The sequence below is a fragment of the Caloenas nicobarica genome, chromosome 2 (genome assembly GCF_036013445.1).
Source record: "Caloenas nicobarica isolate bCalNic1 chromosome 2, bCalNic1.hap1, whole genome shotgun sequence".
Classification (NCBI taxonomy): Eukaryota; Metazoa; Chordata; class Aves; order Columbiformes; family Columbidae; genus Caloenas; species Caloenas nicobarica.
The window spans coordinates 48,441,347-48,461,305 of record NC_088246.1 but is presented as its reverse complement, the minus strand read 5'-3'; the positions used below and the strand labels follow the sequence as shown (position 1 = coordinate 48,461,305).

The window sequence follows — 19,959 nt, the reverse complement described above, 5'->3', positions numbered from 1 at the left end:
TATGTTTTTTCTTATATGATGTACAGAATTAATGTTGTGATTAAGTGTACCTTTTTATTTTTGTAGCTGGTGCTAAATAAATAACTTTGTAGCAGAAGTGATGAGCAATTTTAAAATTGGATAGCTTTGCTTTTCCAGAGCAATCTATTTTACAAGGCTTTGATTTATAGCTGATATAGTTATATTTTAAATAACATTAGATTCTAATTTATAGGGTAGCTCAGATAATGTAAATATTGGGATTGGCTATGCAGTGTCCTTAATTCTTAGTCTTGTACCTCCATGTTGGGTTAATTATCCACATTCTGATTTGAGGCGAGAAGTAAGAAAACTTATATTTGACCAAATAAAAGTGAATAAAAGGATTAATTGCTCTGTAGTGTTATTAGGTTCAAAACGTAGTCGGATATCTCTCTATGGAGCTATACTTTGGCACTGTTCTTCCAGTTTGTTTGTTGCTTTTCAAAAGGCTGAATTGGACAGATATATTGGAGCATCCATTCTGGAAAGGATCCCTTAGCCATTGTGGTGGTGATTCTGCAGACAGCCAGGGCACAAGTTCAAGGTACCGAATGTCTGAGGAAGAATCTAAGCAAACAAATACTTACATGTTTTTATTATAATTTTCTGTAAATTTTCCTGCTTTTGAATTTTGCTTACAATATTCATGTTGTTCAATAATTGATGAATGGAGTTTTACACCATTCAGGGAACAGTTTTGGATGCTTAAGAATTATCCCATTGGTGTGTTACGCTGTCTGTTCGCTTTCAACAGACTCCTTCTTCCTGCCTATAAAATGTGTTAAAATTTACTTCTGAACTAACTGCTCTCATTTTAATTTATTTGTTTATATAAGAATGATGCACAGTAATTTAACTTATTTTTTTAAAGCTTTTGTAGAATCTTATTGGTCAATTTTATCTCTACTGAGATTTTTTACATTTGTATTTATGCATTAGGCTTAGAACATCATAAAGTCTGTGAGTAGAACATCCTAGATTTGTGGTTCAGCCCTATATCCTTGCAAATGCAGCTGACCCATATTCTTTGCCTAGGACATAAAGCATTAATCTAATGTGGGTTTTTTTTTCCTAAATTTGTAACACCCTACACTGCTGTATATGCGAAAAACCCCAAACCTTTTGTGAGTAATAGGTACTATATATATTAAAAAGTTAGGCTTCTTCAAAACTTCTGTTATCTTGCTGAATTTTGTTTTTAATGTTACATTGGGATATTTGGTGTTGATTTGTATGTTCTTTTGCTCTAAATATTTGAAAGATACTTTAGCTTCCAATCTAGGGAACTAATGTGAAAACAGTTTTCTTTTAGAATGGTGAATTTTTTTGTGTTCTATTTTAAAATACTCTCCTGTTAAAGCCTACTTCTGATACCAGTGCTGCGGTAATTCTGTTATTAACATTTGTGATAGTTTGAGATGCAGCTCTTTGTCCTTTAATTTATTACTGCTTTCACCACCAAGGCAGATAAGAAATCAAGATTTAAAATTTATACCACAAAGTAAGAATTTACTCAAGGTTTTAGCAAGACTTAGATCAACCTCCACCACAGTGCTCATCTTTGAGGAATTCTCACAGAATCAGAAGAATCTGAATTTCCTATGAAGTATTGGGCTATTTGACTTTACTCGTGAGGGTTTTCTAATGCCTCTGAAATATCTGCTGATATGTGCACTAATTGACAGATATGACAAACATAGGACATGGGCTTGATGTAGAATAGAAGCTCAGCACTTCTTTGTATCCAACTGTGAGGCCCATGTATTTATTTTCTTCACAGTGTGGGTTTGATTAATATTTGATATCCTGGAGACCCTTCAGGAAGGTTGTATAGACCCAATTCCATGTTAATAAGCGAGGAGTATATTAAAAAAAACCCCAAACAACCAAAATCAATAAACTCGCAATTTAGTGTGACATGTAAATCATTAAGCAAAAACATAGTCATTTTTATTGATCTAAATCTAGACTTCATTATTAGAAGTATGTTTGTTGTGATGTTTTTCTGTGAAGATTGAATGGTCTCTAAAGCTTTTGATATTTCTTTATAGCTCTGGTCTTACGGGGCAATAATTTAGCTTTCCTAGTTTCTTTCATGCAAATTCTACAGAGGGAGCTAGAGAATTTTTAATATTCTCCAAGTCATTTGCTGTAAACTTATTTTTCATCATTGTCATTACTCGTATAAAAACTATGTGTAGCACATATTACAATATGCTGATCTGGGTTTGAGTCCCAGCTGCGGTGACTCATGACCCTCCCAGCAGGTGCCTCTGTTCAACAGGTGTGAGGCACTGGATGGGGAATTCAGCAACTTGAGGAATAGGAGGCAATGGCAGCACCTTGCTGCCCTCGTAGAAGGAGGAGGGTGTGTTTCCGGATAGGAACGGATTAGCCTGAACCTACCAAATCAGTATGAGGCAAGCAGAATTAAACTACAACATTGAGGGAGGTGGTAAGAGGTGATAAGGTCACCCTGCATCAAAACCAGCTCCTGCAAAGCAAAAAAAAAAAGAAAAAGGCAGGAACAGAAAGCTCAACCTGCAGGCCTGATCTGAGAGAAGGGCTGCCTCGCTGGCGCCAAGGTTAAAAGTGTAAAAGAACTTTACTGCCCTGGTTAAAGCCTCAAACCATTTAGGGACGTGGTTTAGTGTTAGAGTTAGGTTGTGGTTGGACTCGAGGGTCTCTTCCCACTGAAATGATTTCTATGTTCTATGGTGCTCTAAATAATGGATATGCTCCCACTTTTTTTTTTTTTTTAATCTGTGTGATTAATATCTTTTATTAAACAGCAGTGAGGACACAGAGTCATCTGTGTCTTGGAGTGCCAAAGATCCAGTGGATACTCATAAAAATCTTGATAACCTGTCATCCTCAAGAGCCAATAATAAGCTACCAAGCAATTATTTCAAAATAGGTAATATTATTCATTGTTATTTTGAATTATTTTGTGTTCTATGAATTTTGTCAATCTTGCCAATCTTATTTGCTATGTTTTATTTAAACTTCTGAATGCAAGTTCATGTTCTCTTTTCAGTAGAAACTCAGACTGAATTGCGCCCCAAAAGTGCAGTTGATGGTGAATCAAATGAATCAATATTTCTTCTCAGGTATGAAAACCTAAAGAACAATTAGAAAACCCTTGAAACCCTCTATGTTTGTGGTGGTGTTTTGTTTTTTTTTTCTTCTTCCTTGTATCTTCAGATACTTTATTGTTCTGTTTGTAACATTTTGTTAGTGTGTCTCCTTTTGAATTTTCTATCACCAGTTGAATGAATATTAAGACACCTTTGAAGAGATACCAAATCAATATGTGCAGTTAAAGCAGTGCTTTGATGGATTTATTACACTAGTTTTTGGAAGCAGGCTTTTCGTTTCTTAAATTCTTCTGTTTAGACAGACAGATATTAGAACGTTATTTCCTTATTACTTCATACATACGAGAATATGCTTTGAATATGCTTACTTTAAATACACAAGAATTAAACATTCGGCTTATGATCCACTAATAGATTTTGCTTGCAACTTTTCATCACAAGCTATTGGTAACAATCTACTAAATAGGTATTAAATAAAAATAGTGATTGGTTTAATAGTGATTTGTTTCAGTTGAGGCCTGATTCTGAAACCTTGTACTAGCTTTTGTGTCAGGAAGATTATCTAGTAAAATAGATTTTGTTCTTGTCCTCATCAAGCAGAAATATTCCAGTTTAAAATTACTCTTTCAAGCATCTTATATAGCCTGAAATAGTGCTATTGTGCATGATAGTGTGTCTACTTTTCCAATTATTTCAATTGGTTTTAATAAAGTATTATTGATAATCTAATTTACGTCTACCATCACATCTAAAACCATGCTAATACTAATTTAAAATGGTATTTGATGTTTGCTTTAGGAGTCTGCCTGCCAATTTTAATAATTCTAAAGTTGATTTGAAACACTTAGATTTAAAGTAATGTATACTACAAAAACCAAGTTCACTACCAGCTTTATCAAAACTGCAAATTTGCAGTGTCTGGTCTCTCTTCATTTTCTAATAAGCAAATTAGTTCTTTTTAAAAAAGAAAAACTGGAAAGTAAACCCAGTTCACATTCATGCACGATAATCAGGCAGTTTTTAATTCCCGTTACCTAGCCAAGAGCTGGCTGTCGGAGAGAATAACATGAAATAAATTGCAATTTTTTGTCAACTTAATTCTGTTCATATGTTTGTTATTAGGAATTAAGATAATCATGTTTCAGCATCCAGTTTCAAGAACTATGGGCGAGAAAATTAATCAAATTACATTCATCTAACAAAAACAACAAACAACAAAAAAACCCAACCAAACAAACAAAAAAAAAACCCAAACCACTGACAAATCCTAACCTTGTCAGGACATATTTAAAGACAGGAAGTTCATATTTAGTTGATGGAGCAGGCAGTGCATCATTTGTGTTTGTCAACTTCGAAAGTTTACTGTATGGCATGGAAGTTTGAAAAGAACAACAACAAAAAATTAGTTTGCAATGAAACTGAAACCATACTATTTTTTTTTTTTCTTTTCTAAGTTCTCGTCCTACTCCTAGAACTAGCACTGCAGTGGAAGTAAGTGATGCTACTACGGCTCCAATCCAGAATTCTTCACAAAAAAATTCATGCTTGAAAAACGTGAGTAGAAAAATAATATTATGGGATGATGATATCTTTATGGTTAGAATTTTAGCCTGGAGTCTGTGGCAAAGTCGATTTTCTTCTCCATCCTTCCATAATTATAACAGGAAAGCGGTTCCCACAGTGTGCAAGTTATTTAAAAAAATATATGCAGAACATTGCAAACTTAGATTGCAAATTTTTTGGACCCAGTACTTTTTCTTCCAATGTGTTTCTTTATCCTAATTTTTAATTGGCCCTATCTGCTACTACATAAATAAAAACTAATTTAGAGTATGTATATGGCCAAAATGTATGGTATAATGTCGAGATGAAATATTTTGGGAATAAACATAAACTTTCTTCTTTTGTGCAAAACAGTTTTTAAAAAAACTTTGTTCTTGTTCTAGGCTAAAAATATGTGCTCAAGTCACCAGGATATGGAGTCAACATTGAAAGAGCTCATTTACACTGAATCTGATCTTATCATAACACCAATAATTGACAATCCTAAGGTATAGCAAAATAAAATAGAAGATGGAGGAACTTGTGGGTGAGGTTATTTTTGCAGATAAATCTTTAATCAGGGTGAAACTCCTTTCCTGTGTTTTATAATTCTCATTTTAAAGCAATTCCACTGAGTCATCTGGCAAGCTGTCATGCAATTTTTTGGCAGTCTTTTATAATCCTATTGTGCTGCTAATTTAGAGAACTAAGTTATTTTGGGATTGAATACTAACATTAAATAATGTCTTACAAGAAATAGAAACTACTAAATGCTGTGTTCAGTACTTTTGTAGATCTGTTTTCTGATAACTTGCTTTGATATCTATTACTTAAATAAACACAAAACTGAGTGTATTTTAGTATACTCAAAATAGGGCCATCTATGAAGACTTCTAGATTAGGAGCTATACCTTTATAGAATAACTAAACTTTAGATGTGATAATGTTTCTAATATGAACATAGTTTCTCAGGAAAAGAAGACCTGAAGTTATAAGACATGTTCATCCAATTTCTGTCATGTGGATTCTAATGTGATAACTGTTTGTGATGTGTCTCTGGAGCAGAGACTGATACTTGCTTAACAGCAAAGGGAAGATCAAAAAAGAATCAGAGCTCTGCAGTGTGATGACAGTGTAATGTGCACATAGGGCACATCTGTAGTACTGGTGGAAGGAATGATAGGCAAGAGCCTCTTCAGTCTTCCTTTTATTTCTGTGCAAAAAAATGAAGTCATTTTAGTAGCTTTAGTCAGTAAGTGGCAGATGCAGGGAATGCAACATTTCTCATTGGAAGTGGTAATCAGCTCATTAGGAAAACCTTTCAGCCTTTGGTTGCTGTATTGTCTTAGTATAACGATCTTTTTGTTTGTTTTAATGGGATTTCTAAGGCACTCAAAACTTAAAAATCTTACATGGCTAGATAAAGTAACTACCCAGCAATATTGTTTTAATGGGTTTGGGATGGGTGATATTGCTGCCAGTGGAGAATTTCAAAGGTAGTGATGCATTTGAATGCCATTTCTGTAAGTTCTTGGTTCTATCTTGGGTCTCTGACTTGAAGCCTTAGCCCTTCACCGATTCTTACTACAAGTACAGGAGATGAGATTAGGGGTAAGTGTACATACTAATGTGCACATGGAGACTAATCTCCTTACCATACAATGTGAGACTCATAATTAATGCAAAATAGCCCACTAAATTCCAGGGACATGTAATCAGAGTCACTGCATACTTAGCGATCTTCAGGGTGATACTGAGACCCGGTAAAGCTGAAGACCTTGCAGTTTAATCTCCTGGAAAGGGATTTACTAGATGCTGGCAGAATTTTAAAAGCTGAAATGTCAGCTTATATTGTAAAATTTGCCTGTGTTCTGCAGATCTGTGGAATTGAAGACCTTTTTTAGAAAATAACTCTCCAGTTACAAATAGGCTTCATCTGTCAAATACTGAATGCCAGTGCACAGTTATCTTTTGTATACTTCAGTTACTGAAAATCACACTCAAATGCTCAGTTACTGAGCAGTCATCCAGTTTCATGGTGTACCAGAAGATGATGTGTTGTGGGGAAAAAAACTTGTACCTTATGGATGATTAGTTGCTGATAATATTACTTTTTATAATCTAGAATGATTTAGTATGTATCTATCTATCTATATATATCTATATATATACATCTGTTTACTGTATGACAGTGAATTGCTAAAACCTTTCATGAGCTCTCAGCTGCGAAGTTCCTTCCTGTAGCTTTTGAAACCCAAATGCTAGTGTTTTTCCTCATATAAGCAAGATAAAAATGTAAACTGGAAAATCCTATAATTTTCTGTTCCCATTAAAAGTCACTTCAACTGAAATACTAACAATTTAATTATATTAAAAACATTGAGTGAAATCTCAAATATCTGCCTGGAAGAAATACTGGATAAAATAGAAAATGCCTCAATAATGAGCAGTGGTTCATACACTCATCTATACAATTTTTGCATCTTTGTATTCTCATGTTCAACTACTTAGAGATTTCTGGAATTATATTAAAACTGGTTGTAATGTATTTGTTTCTTTTTCCAGATAATGAAGCAAGTGCCAGTTAAATTTGATGTGAAAACTTTACATATACCAACATATTCAGGTATGCATCTGCTAAAGTTGTTAAAATGTTAAGTTCTGCATATGATGGTGTAACTCGGTATCACAAGACCTGTAGCCTCCCTTTGTAGATGATGAGCTGTCACAGCTGGAGAACTCATAACTTTTCTGAAAATGAAGCTGCATATGTGACATTTTTAGCTAGACCAATTTTGAGTAGACTTTTCAAGTGCTAACAGTGACATGCCCTTCCTTTATCTTCTGCCTTCTTTGTTTACAAGCCCATGCTCAAAAGCTTTTTAAAATAAGATGGTAAACACTGTTTTAGTGGGGCCTCCTGTGCACAGGGGCTGCATCTGGGCCTGCACCCCAAAGGCCTTCCTCCAAAGGATGCCAGGCAGAGGGGTGGTGGGCAAGGCTGCCGTGGCCAGACTCTGCATGGGAAGCCACATCGCCCCCATGCAACAGTGCCGTTACCCGGCAACACTGAGGTCACAATGCCTCAGGGCAGTATAAGGGAGCAGCCTCCTGTGTCCACTGCCAGAGCTGGCCCGGGGGCAGCCCGAAGATGTCCCAGAGGAAGCCCTTGAGAAGCTGGTGGAATCACTAGGTGGGGGCTGACAAAGGAAGAGCATAGGCTGGATGAAGCTGTCGGAGGTTCTCCCCTGTCAGGCCAACTGCTGGCAGGGCCATGTTTATAGCCTATCTGATGGATGGAAGTTCTTCTTGATGCCTTCTGCTAGAACAGGGCTGGAAAGAAATGTTATCAGAGATTTCCTCAGCATATACTGCTAGGGAAAGGAGGAGGTAGGAACAGGAGGAGAGGAGAAGAGACTTCAGCTGGAAGGGGCCTACAATGATTACGTAGTCCAACTGCCTGACCAGTTCACACCTGAACAAAAGTTAAAACATGGTTTTAAGGGCATTGTCCAAATGCCTCTTAAACACTGACAGGCACGGAGCATCGACCACCTCTCCAGGAAGCCTGTTCCAGGGATTGACCACATTCTTAGGAAAGAAAAGATTCCTCATTGTCAAGTCCGAAGCTCCTCTGATGTACGCAGCTTTGAACCATTCCCACGCGTCCTGGCACTTGGTACCAGGGAGAAGAGATCAGCACCTCCCTCTCGACTTGCCTTCCTCAGAAGCTATACAGAGCAATGAGGTCGCCCCACAGCCTCCTTCTCTCCAAAGCAGACAAACCCCATGTCCTTAGCACCCATGAACCAGAAGAAAGAAGCTCTGTCTCAGGGTATAGTTCTACAGCCCCCATACTCCCTCCCAGCTGAAGCTCTGATGCAGGAGATATCACCTACATCAAGAAACCCTGCGTTAAGAACTGCAGGGTAGAAACAGGGAACACAACGTCAGGTGGAACACCATGAGTTTGTGGCACAGGGTGAACACACTGGAGTAGGCAAATGCTCCTGGAGGCATGAGTAGGTCACAGGGGGACTATGAGCCATGAATGTGATGCAAGCAAATGCATTCCGGTGTGCCAGGCAAGGTGTTTCCATAGGAAAAGAAAGCCTTGTGCAAAGCTCTGCTGAGCACTTGCCTATACCACTATGGACATGTCTTATTCCTCAGCATCAGGAAAGATCAAGTCCATCTAGCATGAAAACAAAGACTAAGTAGTTGGTTAGGAGCATGGACAGCCTACACAAGAAGATGACGGCTAGAAGGAGCAAGACAAAGCCTGAGAGGGCTGCCATCATTTTCAAGAAAGATATCAAGGAGGAAAGCCAAAGGAGGAAAAGAACTCTGCAGACAGGGGACAGCTACCAGGGGTGGTCTCTGGGCTGCAGGGGGCTGACAGCAGAAGAGCAGAGGCTGGTTGAGGCTGCTGGAGGTTCTCTGCTCCAAGCCCAGATCAGGATGGGGCCACATTCGAAGCCCATCTGATGGATGAAAATCCTGCTTCAGCCTTCGGGGAACAGATGCAAGCCCCTCAGGAGATGAGAAGAACCACCATCACTTGGAGGTGCCCGATACTGTAAGGTCTTTTCAGCTGGGTAGCAGTGGCAAGACCAAGGGAATGAGTTCCTGAGGAGCGTTGCAAAGCTCATCATCCTTATCCCGTGCAGAGCCAGGATCAGCAACTGTAAGAAATGGGATGCAGAGATGTTGCCAGGAATCCCAGTGCTTTGGAGCACCCACTGGTGTCCCACCAGGCACGAGAAGGATCCTTGCCCCCAAGGTCAATCAGACCAGGGTACTTTGGGCACTCTTGGAAGCCCCTGAAAGGGCTCCAGGTCAAGGGAGAATAGGGCTTGGGCATCTCCTGGGCAGCACGACCAGCCTGTGGGCCGAGGAGCCAGGTCTTGCTCCCATGCTCAGGGATAGCCGATCGCCAGCGCTGGCTGGGGTCAGGAAGGAATTTTTTCCCCCGGGACAGATTGGCCCTGGTCCCCGGGGGTTTTTTGCCTTCCTCTGCAGCACTGAGCATGACCACTTGTTAGAGCTCCTCTGGTCCCTTTTGGCTCGGTTCCTGCCTGCTGCTCATGCACCACGAAGATGGCCTGTTGTGCCCTGCAGCTGGGGGGAGGAAGGCTTTTTTTCTCCCATGTGAGTATCAAGTGTCTACGTGGGTTTTTTGCCTTCCTCTGCGGCAGTGAGCACGGCTCCTCGGCCCTGGGCCACCTTTGGGCCATTGCGGCTGGGTGCCTGCTGCTCCTGCTCCACGAAGGTGGCCCTCGTGCCCCGCATCCGGGGGGAGGAAGCTTCTTGGACTCCCAGGGCGGGCCCCGAGGGTGCTCCCGGGGGTCCTGCATGGACTCCCAGGTTGAGCTCCGAGGGTGCTCCCGGGGTCCATCACGTCTCCCAGGTTGAGCCCAAAGGGTGCTCCCGGGTGTTGCTTCTCGTCCTCTGTCGCATTGAGCACAGCCCCTCTTCAGGGCTCCTCTGAGCCCTTTCCCCTCAGTTCCTTCCCACTGCTCTTGCCCTCCAAGGCACCACTGGTGTCCTGGCTCTCTCGGCCTCTCTTGCCCAGGGCAAGTTTGCAGAAGGAGCCAGCTCTGCTCTTCCCTGGGCTCCATTTCCCCAGGAGTTCTTGCTTGTCCAGAACAGCCCACGCTTGGAGGGGCTTTGGGTTTGATGCACCACCTGCAGCTGTCACTTGTCAGCTCTCCCTGCGGGCAACACAAGCACCGGGCAGACATGAGAGCGCTTGTCGTGCTCCGTCGCTGGGCTTCTTGGCCTGGGATGCAAGTTTCAGAAGACAAAAAGTCAGCTTGTCATTGCTGCGTGTCATACTTTGGAAAATACCCCATGGCACCACACAATTTCTCTTCTTCTGTGTGTGTTCGGTCCTGATCCTCATTCTTCACGTTCTCACTCTTCAGGAAACAGGACGGCTTGGCCTGTGTTCCTGCTGCTGCTCTTGCAGCTCTGTGACTTGCCTTTGCCTGACTGCAAAGGATGTTTTTTCAAACTAAACCGAAGAATGCATCAGCCTGCTTCTGGCTACACATGGACATTGTGTTAATGCTTGTGAGCATCAGCTCTGAACTAGATTCAGGAAAATAAAATAAAATCCTACTTCTACTTGTAACCTTTTTTGATTTGTGTCCTCAAAAGTGTTTTTGGAGCTGAAAACCCTCTGGCAGTTCAGGCAAATAATGGTCTTATTGTTATTAGACTCACTGTGAATGGAGGGAAAGAGAAGAGTTGAGTTGGAAAGGACCGAGAATGACCACCTCATCCAGTGCCTGACCACTTCAGGGCTGACCAAAAGTTAAAGCATGGTGTTAAGTGCGTTGTCCAAATGCCTCTTGACCACTGACATGCATGGGGCATTGACTAGCTGTCAAGGAAACTTGTTCCAAGGTTTGACCGCTGGCTTCATAAATTAATGTTTCCTCATGTCAAGGCCGAAGCTCCCCTGATGCACACAGTTGTGAGCCATTCCCGCGTGTCCTGGCACTGGGTACCGGGCAGAAGAGCTCAGCACTTTGCTCTCCACTTCCACTTCCCCTTCTCTCTAGCTGGAGAGGACAATGAAGTTGCCCGTCAGACTCCTTCTCAAACCAGACAAACCCTGTGTCCTCTGCTGCTCCTCTTAGGAACATGCCTTTCAGCCTTTTGCCCACCTGAAGAGCTCATTGTTTCCCTGTGTTATTTTTTTGTAAACAACTGAAATAGTCAACCAAATAGATTAAATTTGACAAAAGTAGAGAAGCAAATTAAAACAGGATCTTAAAATGTGCAGTGTTGATCACTCATAATAATAGGCAGCCTTCACAGTCCCACCTTTAATCATGAAATGTTGTGGGAATTGTGTCCCAAAAGATAGTGGGGAGTTGTTTGGCATTTGTTGTTTTTAACGTTTAGAAAGGCTGCTGTTATTTCTGAAAACAAAAGGCTGCTCATTGTCATGAGTGTAATGTGTGTTCCCCTGGCACATTTCCTCTAGTCTATTTAAGGAAGTATTATTACACTTTACTGACCTTGAAGAGGTATGTCAGCCAGATGTGTAGTCTTTCTAGAATTCACATAGCACATCTTCCTAGACATAAAAGTTACTTTTTTCTTTCTATGAAGTATGTGTTTTGGAGAGTTAAGTTGTTGAAGAAATTTTATAGTTGGAAAGGAACACAACATTCTCCAGTCTCCCAATCAAGATTTTAGTAACAGCAAATATTTTTAAAACATCTTAGGCAAAACTGATCAGATTCAAGTGCCTAAGGGAGTGGTATTTTATTTCATATTGCATTTAAGTAGCTAGGTTATCAGACTGATGTTCTGATATGTTTAGCTATTGTTGTCTGTATTTATTTAATATGGGACAGTGGGTTTTGTAGTTGTAATGCTTTCAGGGTTGTAGCTTTTTTCTGGACAACTTTCTGATTGTTTTTGAAGACGCTGATTTTGATGCTGCTTGTCAATAATGATTAAAGATAGTATGGTAAAATTAAGATATATACCTGGAATCCAAACCTCTTTTCATGGTTAGTAATGTAAATTACAAGAAGGTGTTGTTACTTAAGTGTAAAATTTGAGTGAAAGACAGAAGACATGCTCTTAAATACTCTGTACTGGAGCATACCAGGATGGCAGAAAAGTTATTAATAAATAACTAACCAAAAGTGAGGGAATGTATGGCTCCTAGAGTGAAGTTATCCATTGAGACTGATAAGGAAGTATTTGAAAATTGTCTATTCGTGTGCAATGGTCAGCGAATCAAACCACAGGATTTATGTTAATCGTCCTAGTGACTTGACTTCTCTATGTTACTCCTGAAGTCATCTATGTTCTGATACTACTAAGACTTAACTAGATGGATACCTACTATATAAGCAACTATACACATTTTTGATTTATTGATTCTGAGGACATTTCACTGACTTTCATTATTTTCTGCCTCAAATTCACTGTAATAAAACTTCGCTTTTCTATTAAGAATTAGTAATGATTAAGGACAACAACTATTACCTTTCTTAGATATAATGCCAATAAACGTCTACTTAAATGAAGTCCAAGGGTTGCACTCTGAAAAATATTTTGAGGCTTTTATTGCTACATTTTAATGCTTTTTTCTCTTATTACTTCTTTTTTGATTTCTGTAATCTTCAGACATGAATTATAACATCTTTGTTTAATATTTTAAGTACTAAAATAATAATTAGATTCAAACTTTGCAACTTATCTGTTCATGTTGATGCTACTTTCTTGAAGATCCATTATCTTTAACTAAGTGTTTGCTTCTTATGGTTAGCTGAGAAGTTATCATCTATGAAAGATACGGACTGGAACGACTTCTTGCAACGAGTATGTTCACTGCTGGATTCCACCGAGAAGAATACAGGAGCAGCACGTTCTAAACTGAACTTACTGTATTATCTGTGTACTGTGGCGGTCCACAAGGAAGTTGCAAGCAGGCTCATTAGCTCTCAGCTGGTAAATAATGCTTTGAAGGGATCAAAGTGGTTTACATATTTACGATGGTGGCAAAAATCAGCTGCTTTTAGTTCTATTTCAAGAAATCATTGGTGTACTTACACAAATAATATGTTAATAAACAAGTACAAAATAATGAAAAAATTACTAAATTCCACGTCAGGTTTTTTAAAAGAGCTGAGGGAAACTAATTCTTTCTCTTAGATTTCAGATACACTTACATATAGATTTGTTGTATTAGGAAAAAGATTGGCGTAAAAACAAACCTTGATGGAGAGCGTGAAATAACATAGTATGAAATATGAGCCTTCATAAATCATTAAGTGACAGAGAAGACTGAAAAACACTCACATTTGAGTTGTTAAATCAATTTTATTTTGCCATATGTCTGTTAAGAATAGCAAGGAAAACTTTCTAAAGAATGTACAGTAAAACGTCATTAAGCCCTGCTTCAAAGAGTGGGCATGTTCTCTGAAGAGTCTGTTTTAGTGTGTACCTAAATAGTGATTTCAGCTTCCAAGAACTATTTTCTACCAGACAAACAATTTTGCTAGTATCCTCTGTAGTAGTTCAGCATATTTCTCAGAGTATTACATGTGCAGAAGAGAAATATACTTAATTTTCCCATTATGGAAAAGCATGACAGAGGCTATCCCGAGGTGCGTGTTTTTCAGTTTATTTAATAAAAAGTAAACTATATCTTGTTCTCCTACATTATACTAATGCACCTAAGTCATATTCTGACACATGCAATCATTTGATACAGATATATTAAGAGCAAAATTGCACTGCCAGAAAAATTCAATGAAGAACATTCGGTTGGAAGCAATGGTAGGTCTTATGCCATAGAATTCTTGTGAAAATTGGAAACAATTGCTGGAAGGTATATTCCATTATCATTGGAGAATTTTTGGGGGGACAGTATTCTGATAATTGAACTGCCAATTAACTGGACATTTTAGAAAGAACTTATTAATTATGCAGTTTGGTTCTTAAGTGGCTGATTATGTGTATTAGCAGTCCATTCATTATTCTAGTATTTACCAACTATTTTTGTTCACTCTCACAAAATAAATTTCATTTGTTAAGTACTTGTTGGCTAATGCTATATGATGATCTCTGTGTTTGTAGATGAAAGTATCAGAGTATTTTTCCTCTGCATAGAGTTATTCATAACAAAAAATGTTTATGTGTTTTTTATTTTTTTTAAACACACATATGTTTAGTGGTTTAGTTTAAGGCAAGAATATAGTAATACATTGTATTTTTTTCTCTCAGCCTTTTTAAAAAATCAATGTTTGGACAATATCTACAGTATTTGTGTATGATAATAATTTTGCAAATGTTATCCAAATTTATTTTTATGAAATTACTGATACTTTGATGTTGGGACATACCAGATCACTGAAAATCACTAATGTTTATTTATATTCTTTAAACTATAGTTTCCTATATTGATACAGCAGCTTCGTGCAGCCGCCACCTGGGACATGTAAGTAATAATGATTTTTTTCCCAAAATATGGAATTATCACTGTACTTTATTAAGTATGTTCTTTAGCAGGGTATTTGAAGAGTGTTTTAGCATGTCAGACTGCTGTGGTGCCTGACTGGCAGTATGAACATGAATATAATATTGAAACTTTTTAGCATTGAATTAGTATATTTCTATTTCACATGACCAAAGATTACAGAAAATCTCTAAAATTTTATCTAGAAATTATATATTTGGTGTATCAAATAGTGTTACTTAAAATTTCTGAATAAACCAACCCATACCATGATAGTAGTAAAATAACTTAATATAATGGTAGCTTTTTTAAAAATACCTGCCAGAAATATTTCAATATGATAGTGCCCTCTACTGTTTGTTTCATAAATGTTCATTTTGTTATTCCAATTTTTTCTTTAATGAAACATTTAAAACTGCATTGTTGATACGGATTTAATTTCTGTTTTGTCAGCTATATTGAAAAGTTTAACATGATCCACAGGGGTTTTCTGTGTTATAGTAAAAGTGAACATGAATGAGTGATTAGTAAGACCACAATAAACTAAAGAACCTTCATTCTTCAGTGCTAAAGGAATGTCTTTATGCATGGATTTATTGCTAATTGAGCTGAAATACTGAAATAATTTGATGATACAAAGAAAATAGAAATAAGAAGAAAATCAGAGCTGTAAATAGCACTTTAAAAATTTCCTGTCCTTAGCAATCTGTGTGAAATAGAAACAAGACATAATTGTTATTGTGATATTTTTGCACCCACAAAAAAATTGTTTGATATGCAGACGTGCCAAAGTTGCTCGAGTGATTGGTTTACTGGCATTACACACATCTGAACTTGGAGAAAATGTACCTGTTTCTGAGGTAACTTTCAATTTATTTTTTGGGGGGTCCAAGGGGAGGCAGTTTTGCTAATGCTTTTACTTTTTATGTCAGAAACTTTCACAGCTTTTTTTTTAAAATCCTGCTTTATTTTTTCTCATGTGTGTAAATGGGAATATAATTAATTCAATGAATTAAATGTATAAACCTTTGAGTTTATTCTGTGTAGTTGAGGTTCTGATCTTTACTAACCTGTGGCAGAACTACCCAACAATGATAAAACTTAAGTTTATTAAGTAGTCACTGTCATACTTCTTGTGCATGTGTGTGTAACAAGAAAAAAGTGTTGACATAATTGGTTATCCTGAAATGTAAATACTGTAATTAATATAAAAATAGTACAATTGACTCTTAGAAATCCTTTTTTTCCAAAAAGTAATTGAGATGGGACTAATCTGAGAATCATTGCAGTTCTTGAAGAATGTATGTAATGAAGGGTGTAATTTTCTTTGGAGAAGAAAAATATTTTTAATCCTTTTTTCATTTTTCATGGTCAGTAGTTGACTTAAACAGAAGACTGATTGGACAAAGTGATCTTAATAGCCTTTTTTGCATGTGACACATGCACATAAATTGCATAAACTTGATAGAATCTGCTATTCAATATTTGTTTAAAGTGTGGATGTGACATTACTTCTACTTCACGAAGTCAGGATTTGAATGTAAGGGGTGTTCGAATGTGAGAAATAACTGCTAAACACACATAACAAATATGCCTCCATACTGTGCAGATCTGGCGTGTAGGAACATGTGGTTACTGGTTAATAGTTGACTTCTTTGGCAATGTGGCTAAGGATCATTTTGTTGTTCTAGGTTGTTCTGGTTTCTTCTTAATGAATATTAAGAATTATTACCATTATCCTAGTATATTACTTAACATTAAAGTTCTGTAGTGAGAGATCAAAAACTTAAAACATTATTGTTATTACTTAGAGGTTTGGGTTTTTTTTCTTTTGAATAAGGTTACAAAGTAGGGAAAGAGTCCTTATGGTTACAGTCATTGAAGTTTGGTCAAAGTCTTTCAATATTGACAATTGCATGTCAATTGAATTCCAGGTTGCAATTTAGATAAGTGCACTCTTGTATGTGGCAGATTTTCCTGATATTTAACTTTTAAAAGTTCCAGTAAAAATACTTGAAAGTAATTTTGAGATGTCCACATAACTTTTGGCTTTAGGTGTTTGTTTAGGTGTTTAGCACTAATATAGTCAGCAATAGTTTTCCTAGCTTCTCAGTTTCCATCTCAGAAATATATACCCTAGTCTGCATTTGTGTACATAAAAGCAATAGACTGAAGTAGTTTTACCTTGAGCTGTAATATTATTTTGTTAAAAATGTTTCCTTTTTTTTAATATGAACATAAAAATTGTTCATTAATGGAATCTAGCATGTTTAGAAATATGCATAAGTCTGAGACCAGTAGCATTTAAATTGAAGGACTAGAAAGGAAAATTAATTTTCATGATCTCTTTCTGGCCGCATTCTTATGTGAATTAAAATTAATTTTTATATACTATCATTGGGAAAATGAGGATTTATTTTAAAAATTAACAACTCTGAGTTATTATACCATTCCACCATGCTGTGCTTGCTGTAATGGCATTCATACCAAGCTTTTTCTCCCAAAGTAATATTTCCGAATTTTAAAAATATTTTAGAATGATTACACAAAATCAGAATAAGGAAAAAATCGAATCCTAATATTAGGATAACAACATAACCTAAAATAACTTTCTGTGATCCAGGTCTTATAGACTAAAGATACATGAGCGATCGGTCTACTTATAGTTGGTTCTGTATTGTTTCCTTTTCAGTTCCTAGTAACTTCTAATATTGTTTGCGTTTTTGAGTCCTGTTGGACAGAGGTGATCTCTCTGTAGAACTATCTCCTGTAGTCCCAAAACTTTGTTTGCAAGTGTGAGAAGTTAGTTCAGAACTCGTGCGAGATGCGATTCTGGAATTATTTCTGCCCTCTGTGTGTACCAGCTGCGTACACCAAGTTTTCTTTCCAATTTTTGTCGCTCAGTCACAGCCCCTTTGCAGTTCTTTGTTTCCTCATTATGCACTTTTCCAGTTATTTATGATTTCTTTTGTGCTTTTAAAGTACCACAGGACCTAATAAAGACTTGTGCAGGACACCACTGATGGCCCTTGCATATTGAAATTTGTCTCTTCATTTCTACCTCCTACAATCGTTTACCCATTTACACATTTCTTTAAGGATAGTTCCTCTATATTTGATGTTGAATCGGCATAATTAACCTGTTTATTGCTGTTGTTTAAACAGTTTGTTAAATGGTAGTAATGTTAACTCCTGAAAAAGCAGAAAAACTTTAGGAAATAAATATTCATCCTCATTTTACATGCTAAAGTAAACTTTTGTATACTGTATTCCAAAAGCCTTTAATGTGGTTTTTTTAATAAGAATTATATGTGTATATATTTTTTTTTTTTTTAAACAAAAAGTTCTTGTTCAGGTAGTTGGTTAACAGCAATTTGCTTTGAATGTAACCACCAGAGGTCACTAAAACGCAAAAATAAAATACAAGTAAACTTTCAGAGGCTACATGAAGATGTGGAGCTGTGTACTATCTTTATTCTGCTGAGGTATTCTAATATGTAGGTCATATTAGAAAAAATAGTAATAAATGAATACTTGTGCCTGTGAATTCACTTGCAGTTGATCTATTTCCAGTTAAGTATTTTTAGAAGAATACTGCAAAAAATGAGACTGATCTTAAAATACAATAGGGAAATTGATCTCTTGAATATTTTTCTTAAAATCACATTCTCATATTTAAGATGAAGACATTTTATGTGCAATTTCTTCTAGCTGGAGGTTGCAATAAGGTCACGGTTTTTTCTGACTTAGTAATGTATTTTTTTTCATGGAATTGCTCTTTGCATGTCTGAAACATAATTTCCTCTTATTTATTCCGAGTTATCTTAGAAAAACACCAAAATGTTAGCTTTATCTTTATATTTAGGTTTTGAAACTGGTTCTTTAGGAACTAGATTCTATGAAAAAAAAAAAAATCCAGGATTCTTGGAAAAAAAAAATCTGCTTATTTTTCATCTTACAGAAAGAAAAATTCTTCCCAAGTTAGGGAGGTTTGCTTCCACATATGTCTAAGTTGCCTTATTGATTAAAAGAAACTATTGTTCGTTCCTCTCTGTGAATAGATCGGGCCTTCTGCCATCTAGGGCACAGCTGCTCTGATGTGAAATTTCCAACTTGATCTTTTATTTTAGTAAGAGGTGACAGAGCAACTTGACAGAATGCCTCCATGCTGAGGGGTAGTGTCCCCTGTCTGGTAGGAGATCAGCCTCTTACACCTGTTGAGTCGCTCTCTGCCTGCCCTTTTGAAGGCAAAAATCTATTCCTTTTCATTACCTCTTTTAAATTTGTTAATTGGGAGTATCGGTCTCACACTACCAGTGGGCAGCTGTGCCCCTTTTTTTTTACAGACCTGGGTTGACCGCTCTACTGAGTGTTTAAAGGGCTCAGAGAACCCGCTGCAGCCTCTGCGCTGCAAGTCCCTTTGCAAAGCCTTTGGCTTATGGAATTGCATGGCCAAGTTAACAAACTAAATAGCCCATGGCGAATGACAGCGTGTTAGAATTTCTCCATAATACTGAGCTTAGAATGTGATTCCTTTGTCAAAGCAGTGGAATATCCCGATTTCTCTTTTCATCCAAATCGAAACTCCATATAATTTGAGCCTTTTAATTTCTCATTTGTTGAAGTAAAATTTCATGGTTTTCTACAGTTGCAAAGCAGCCGCATCATTACAGGTGCAGTTTTATGACCTGTGAACTCATGTAGACTCTAGCTAGTCTTTCAGTATTTAATTTGTTCTAGGTCTACAGTTAGTTGTCATTCAAATTCATACAAAATGCCAATTTTAATTAATGTTCCTAGCTTATCTCTCTGACTCCTGTTTCTAGATCTGTCCACGTCTGCCCATATTGTAAGGAGATTCAAATAAAAATGGTTTCATTTGGCGATTTATTCCCAACCTATTTAGTTTTAATGTTGTTTTATTGTAAAATAGCTTTTTGAGTCTGCTCACAAATGGTCATAATTTTAGTGTATCCTTCTTTGTTTCCGCTAAGGGCACTTTCCTTGTTTTACCCTGATATATCTTATCTGGAGAAAAAACCCAAAATGAAACAAACAAACCAAACCCACACCAAAAAACACTCCAATTAAAAAAATTCTGTAAGCAGGAGACAGAAGCTATAGCAGAGTGTGTGCATGAGAACTTACACATGTGCACACACACAGACGTCCACTGTTTTGTAAAATGATTAAAAGCTTAAAATTATCTTTCTGGCATAATCAGGATTGTCACTTAATACTTTGGTAACAGCAACAGGAGATTCTATTTAAGTTTTTTTGAGTGACTTTTAGTAAACTTGCAACCTT

The 19,959-nt window shown here is 37.3% G+C and overlaps 1 protein-coding gene across 4 annotated transcripts in view; it reads left to right on the top strand.

Moving 5' to 3' along the window:
• ULK4 (unc-51 like kinase 4) overlaps positions 1 to 19,959 on the top strand; it is a 240,662-nt gene that overhangs the window by 12,627 nt on the left and 208,076 nt on the right. For 2 of the 4 annotated variants that reach the window (XM_065628833.1, XM_065628832.1), the window contains exons 8-16: positions 470 to 565; positions 2,814 to 2,938; positions 3,062 to 3,131; positions 4,574 to 4,673; positions 5,066 to 5,170; positions 7,227 to 7,287; positions 12,961 to 13,142; positions 14,588 to 14,634; positions 15,434 to 15,512. In XM_065628833.1, coding sequence (XP_065484905.1) covers positions 470 to 565; positions 2,814 to 2,938; positions 3,062 to 3,131; positions 4,574 to 4,673; positions 5,066 to 5,170; positions 7,227 to 7,287; positions 12,961 to 13,142; positions 14,588 to 14,634; positions 15,434 to 15,512 — 865 coding nt within the window. Of the gene's footprint in view, positions 1 to 469; positions 566 to 2,813; positions 2,939 to 3,058; positions 3,132 to 4,573; positions 4,674 to 5,065; positions 5,171 to 7,226; positions 7,288 to 12,960; positions 13,143 to 14,587; positions 14,635 to 15,433; positions 15,513 to 19,959 lie in introns of all 4 variants that reach the window. The other 2 variants (XM_065628834.1, XM_065628835.1) reach the window with 2 other exon arrangements.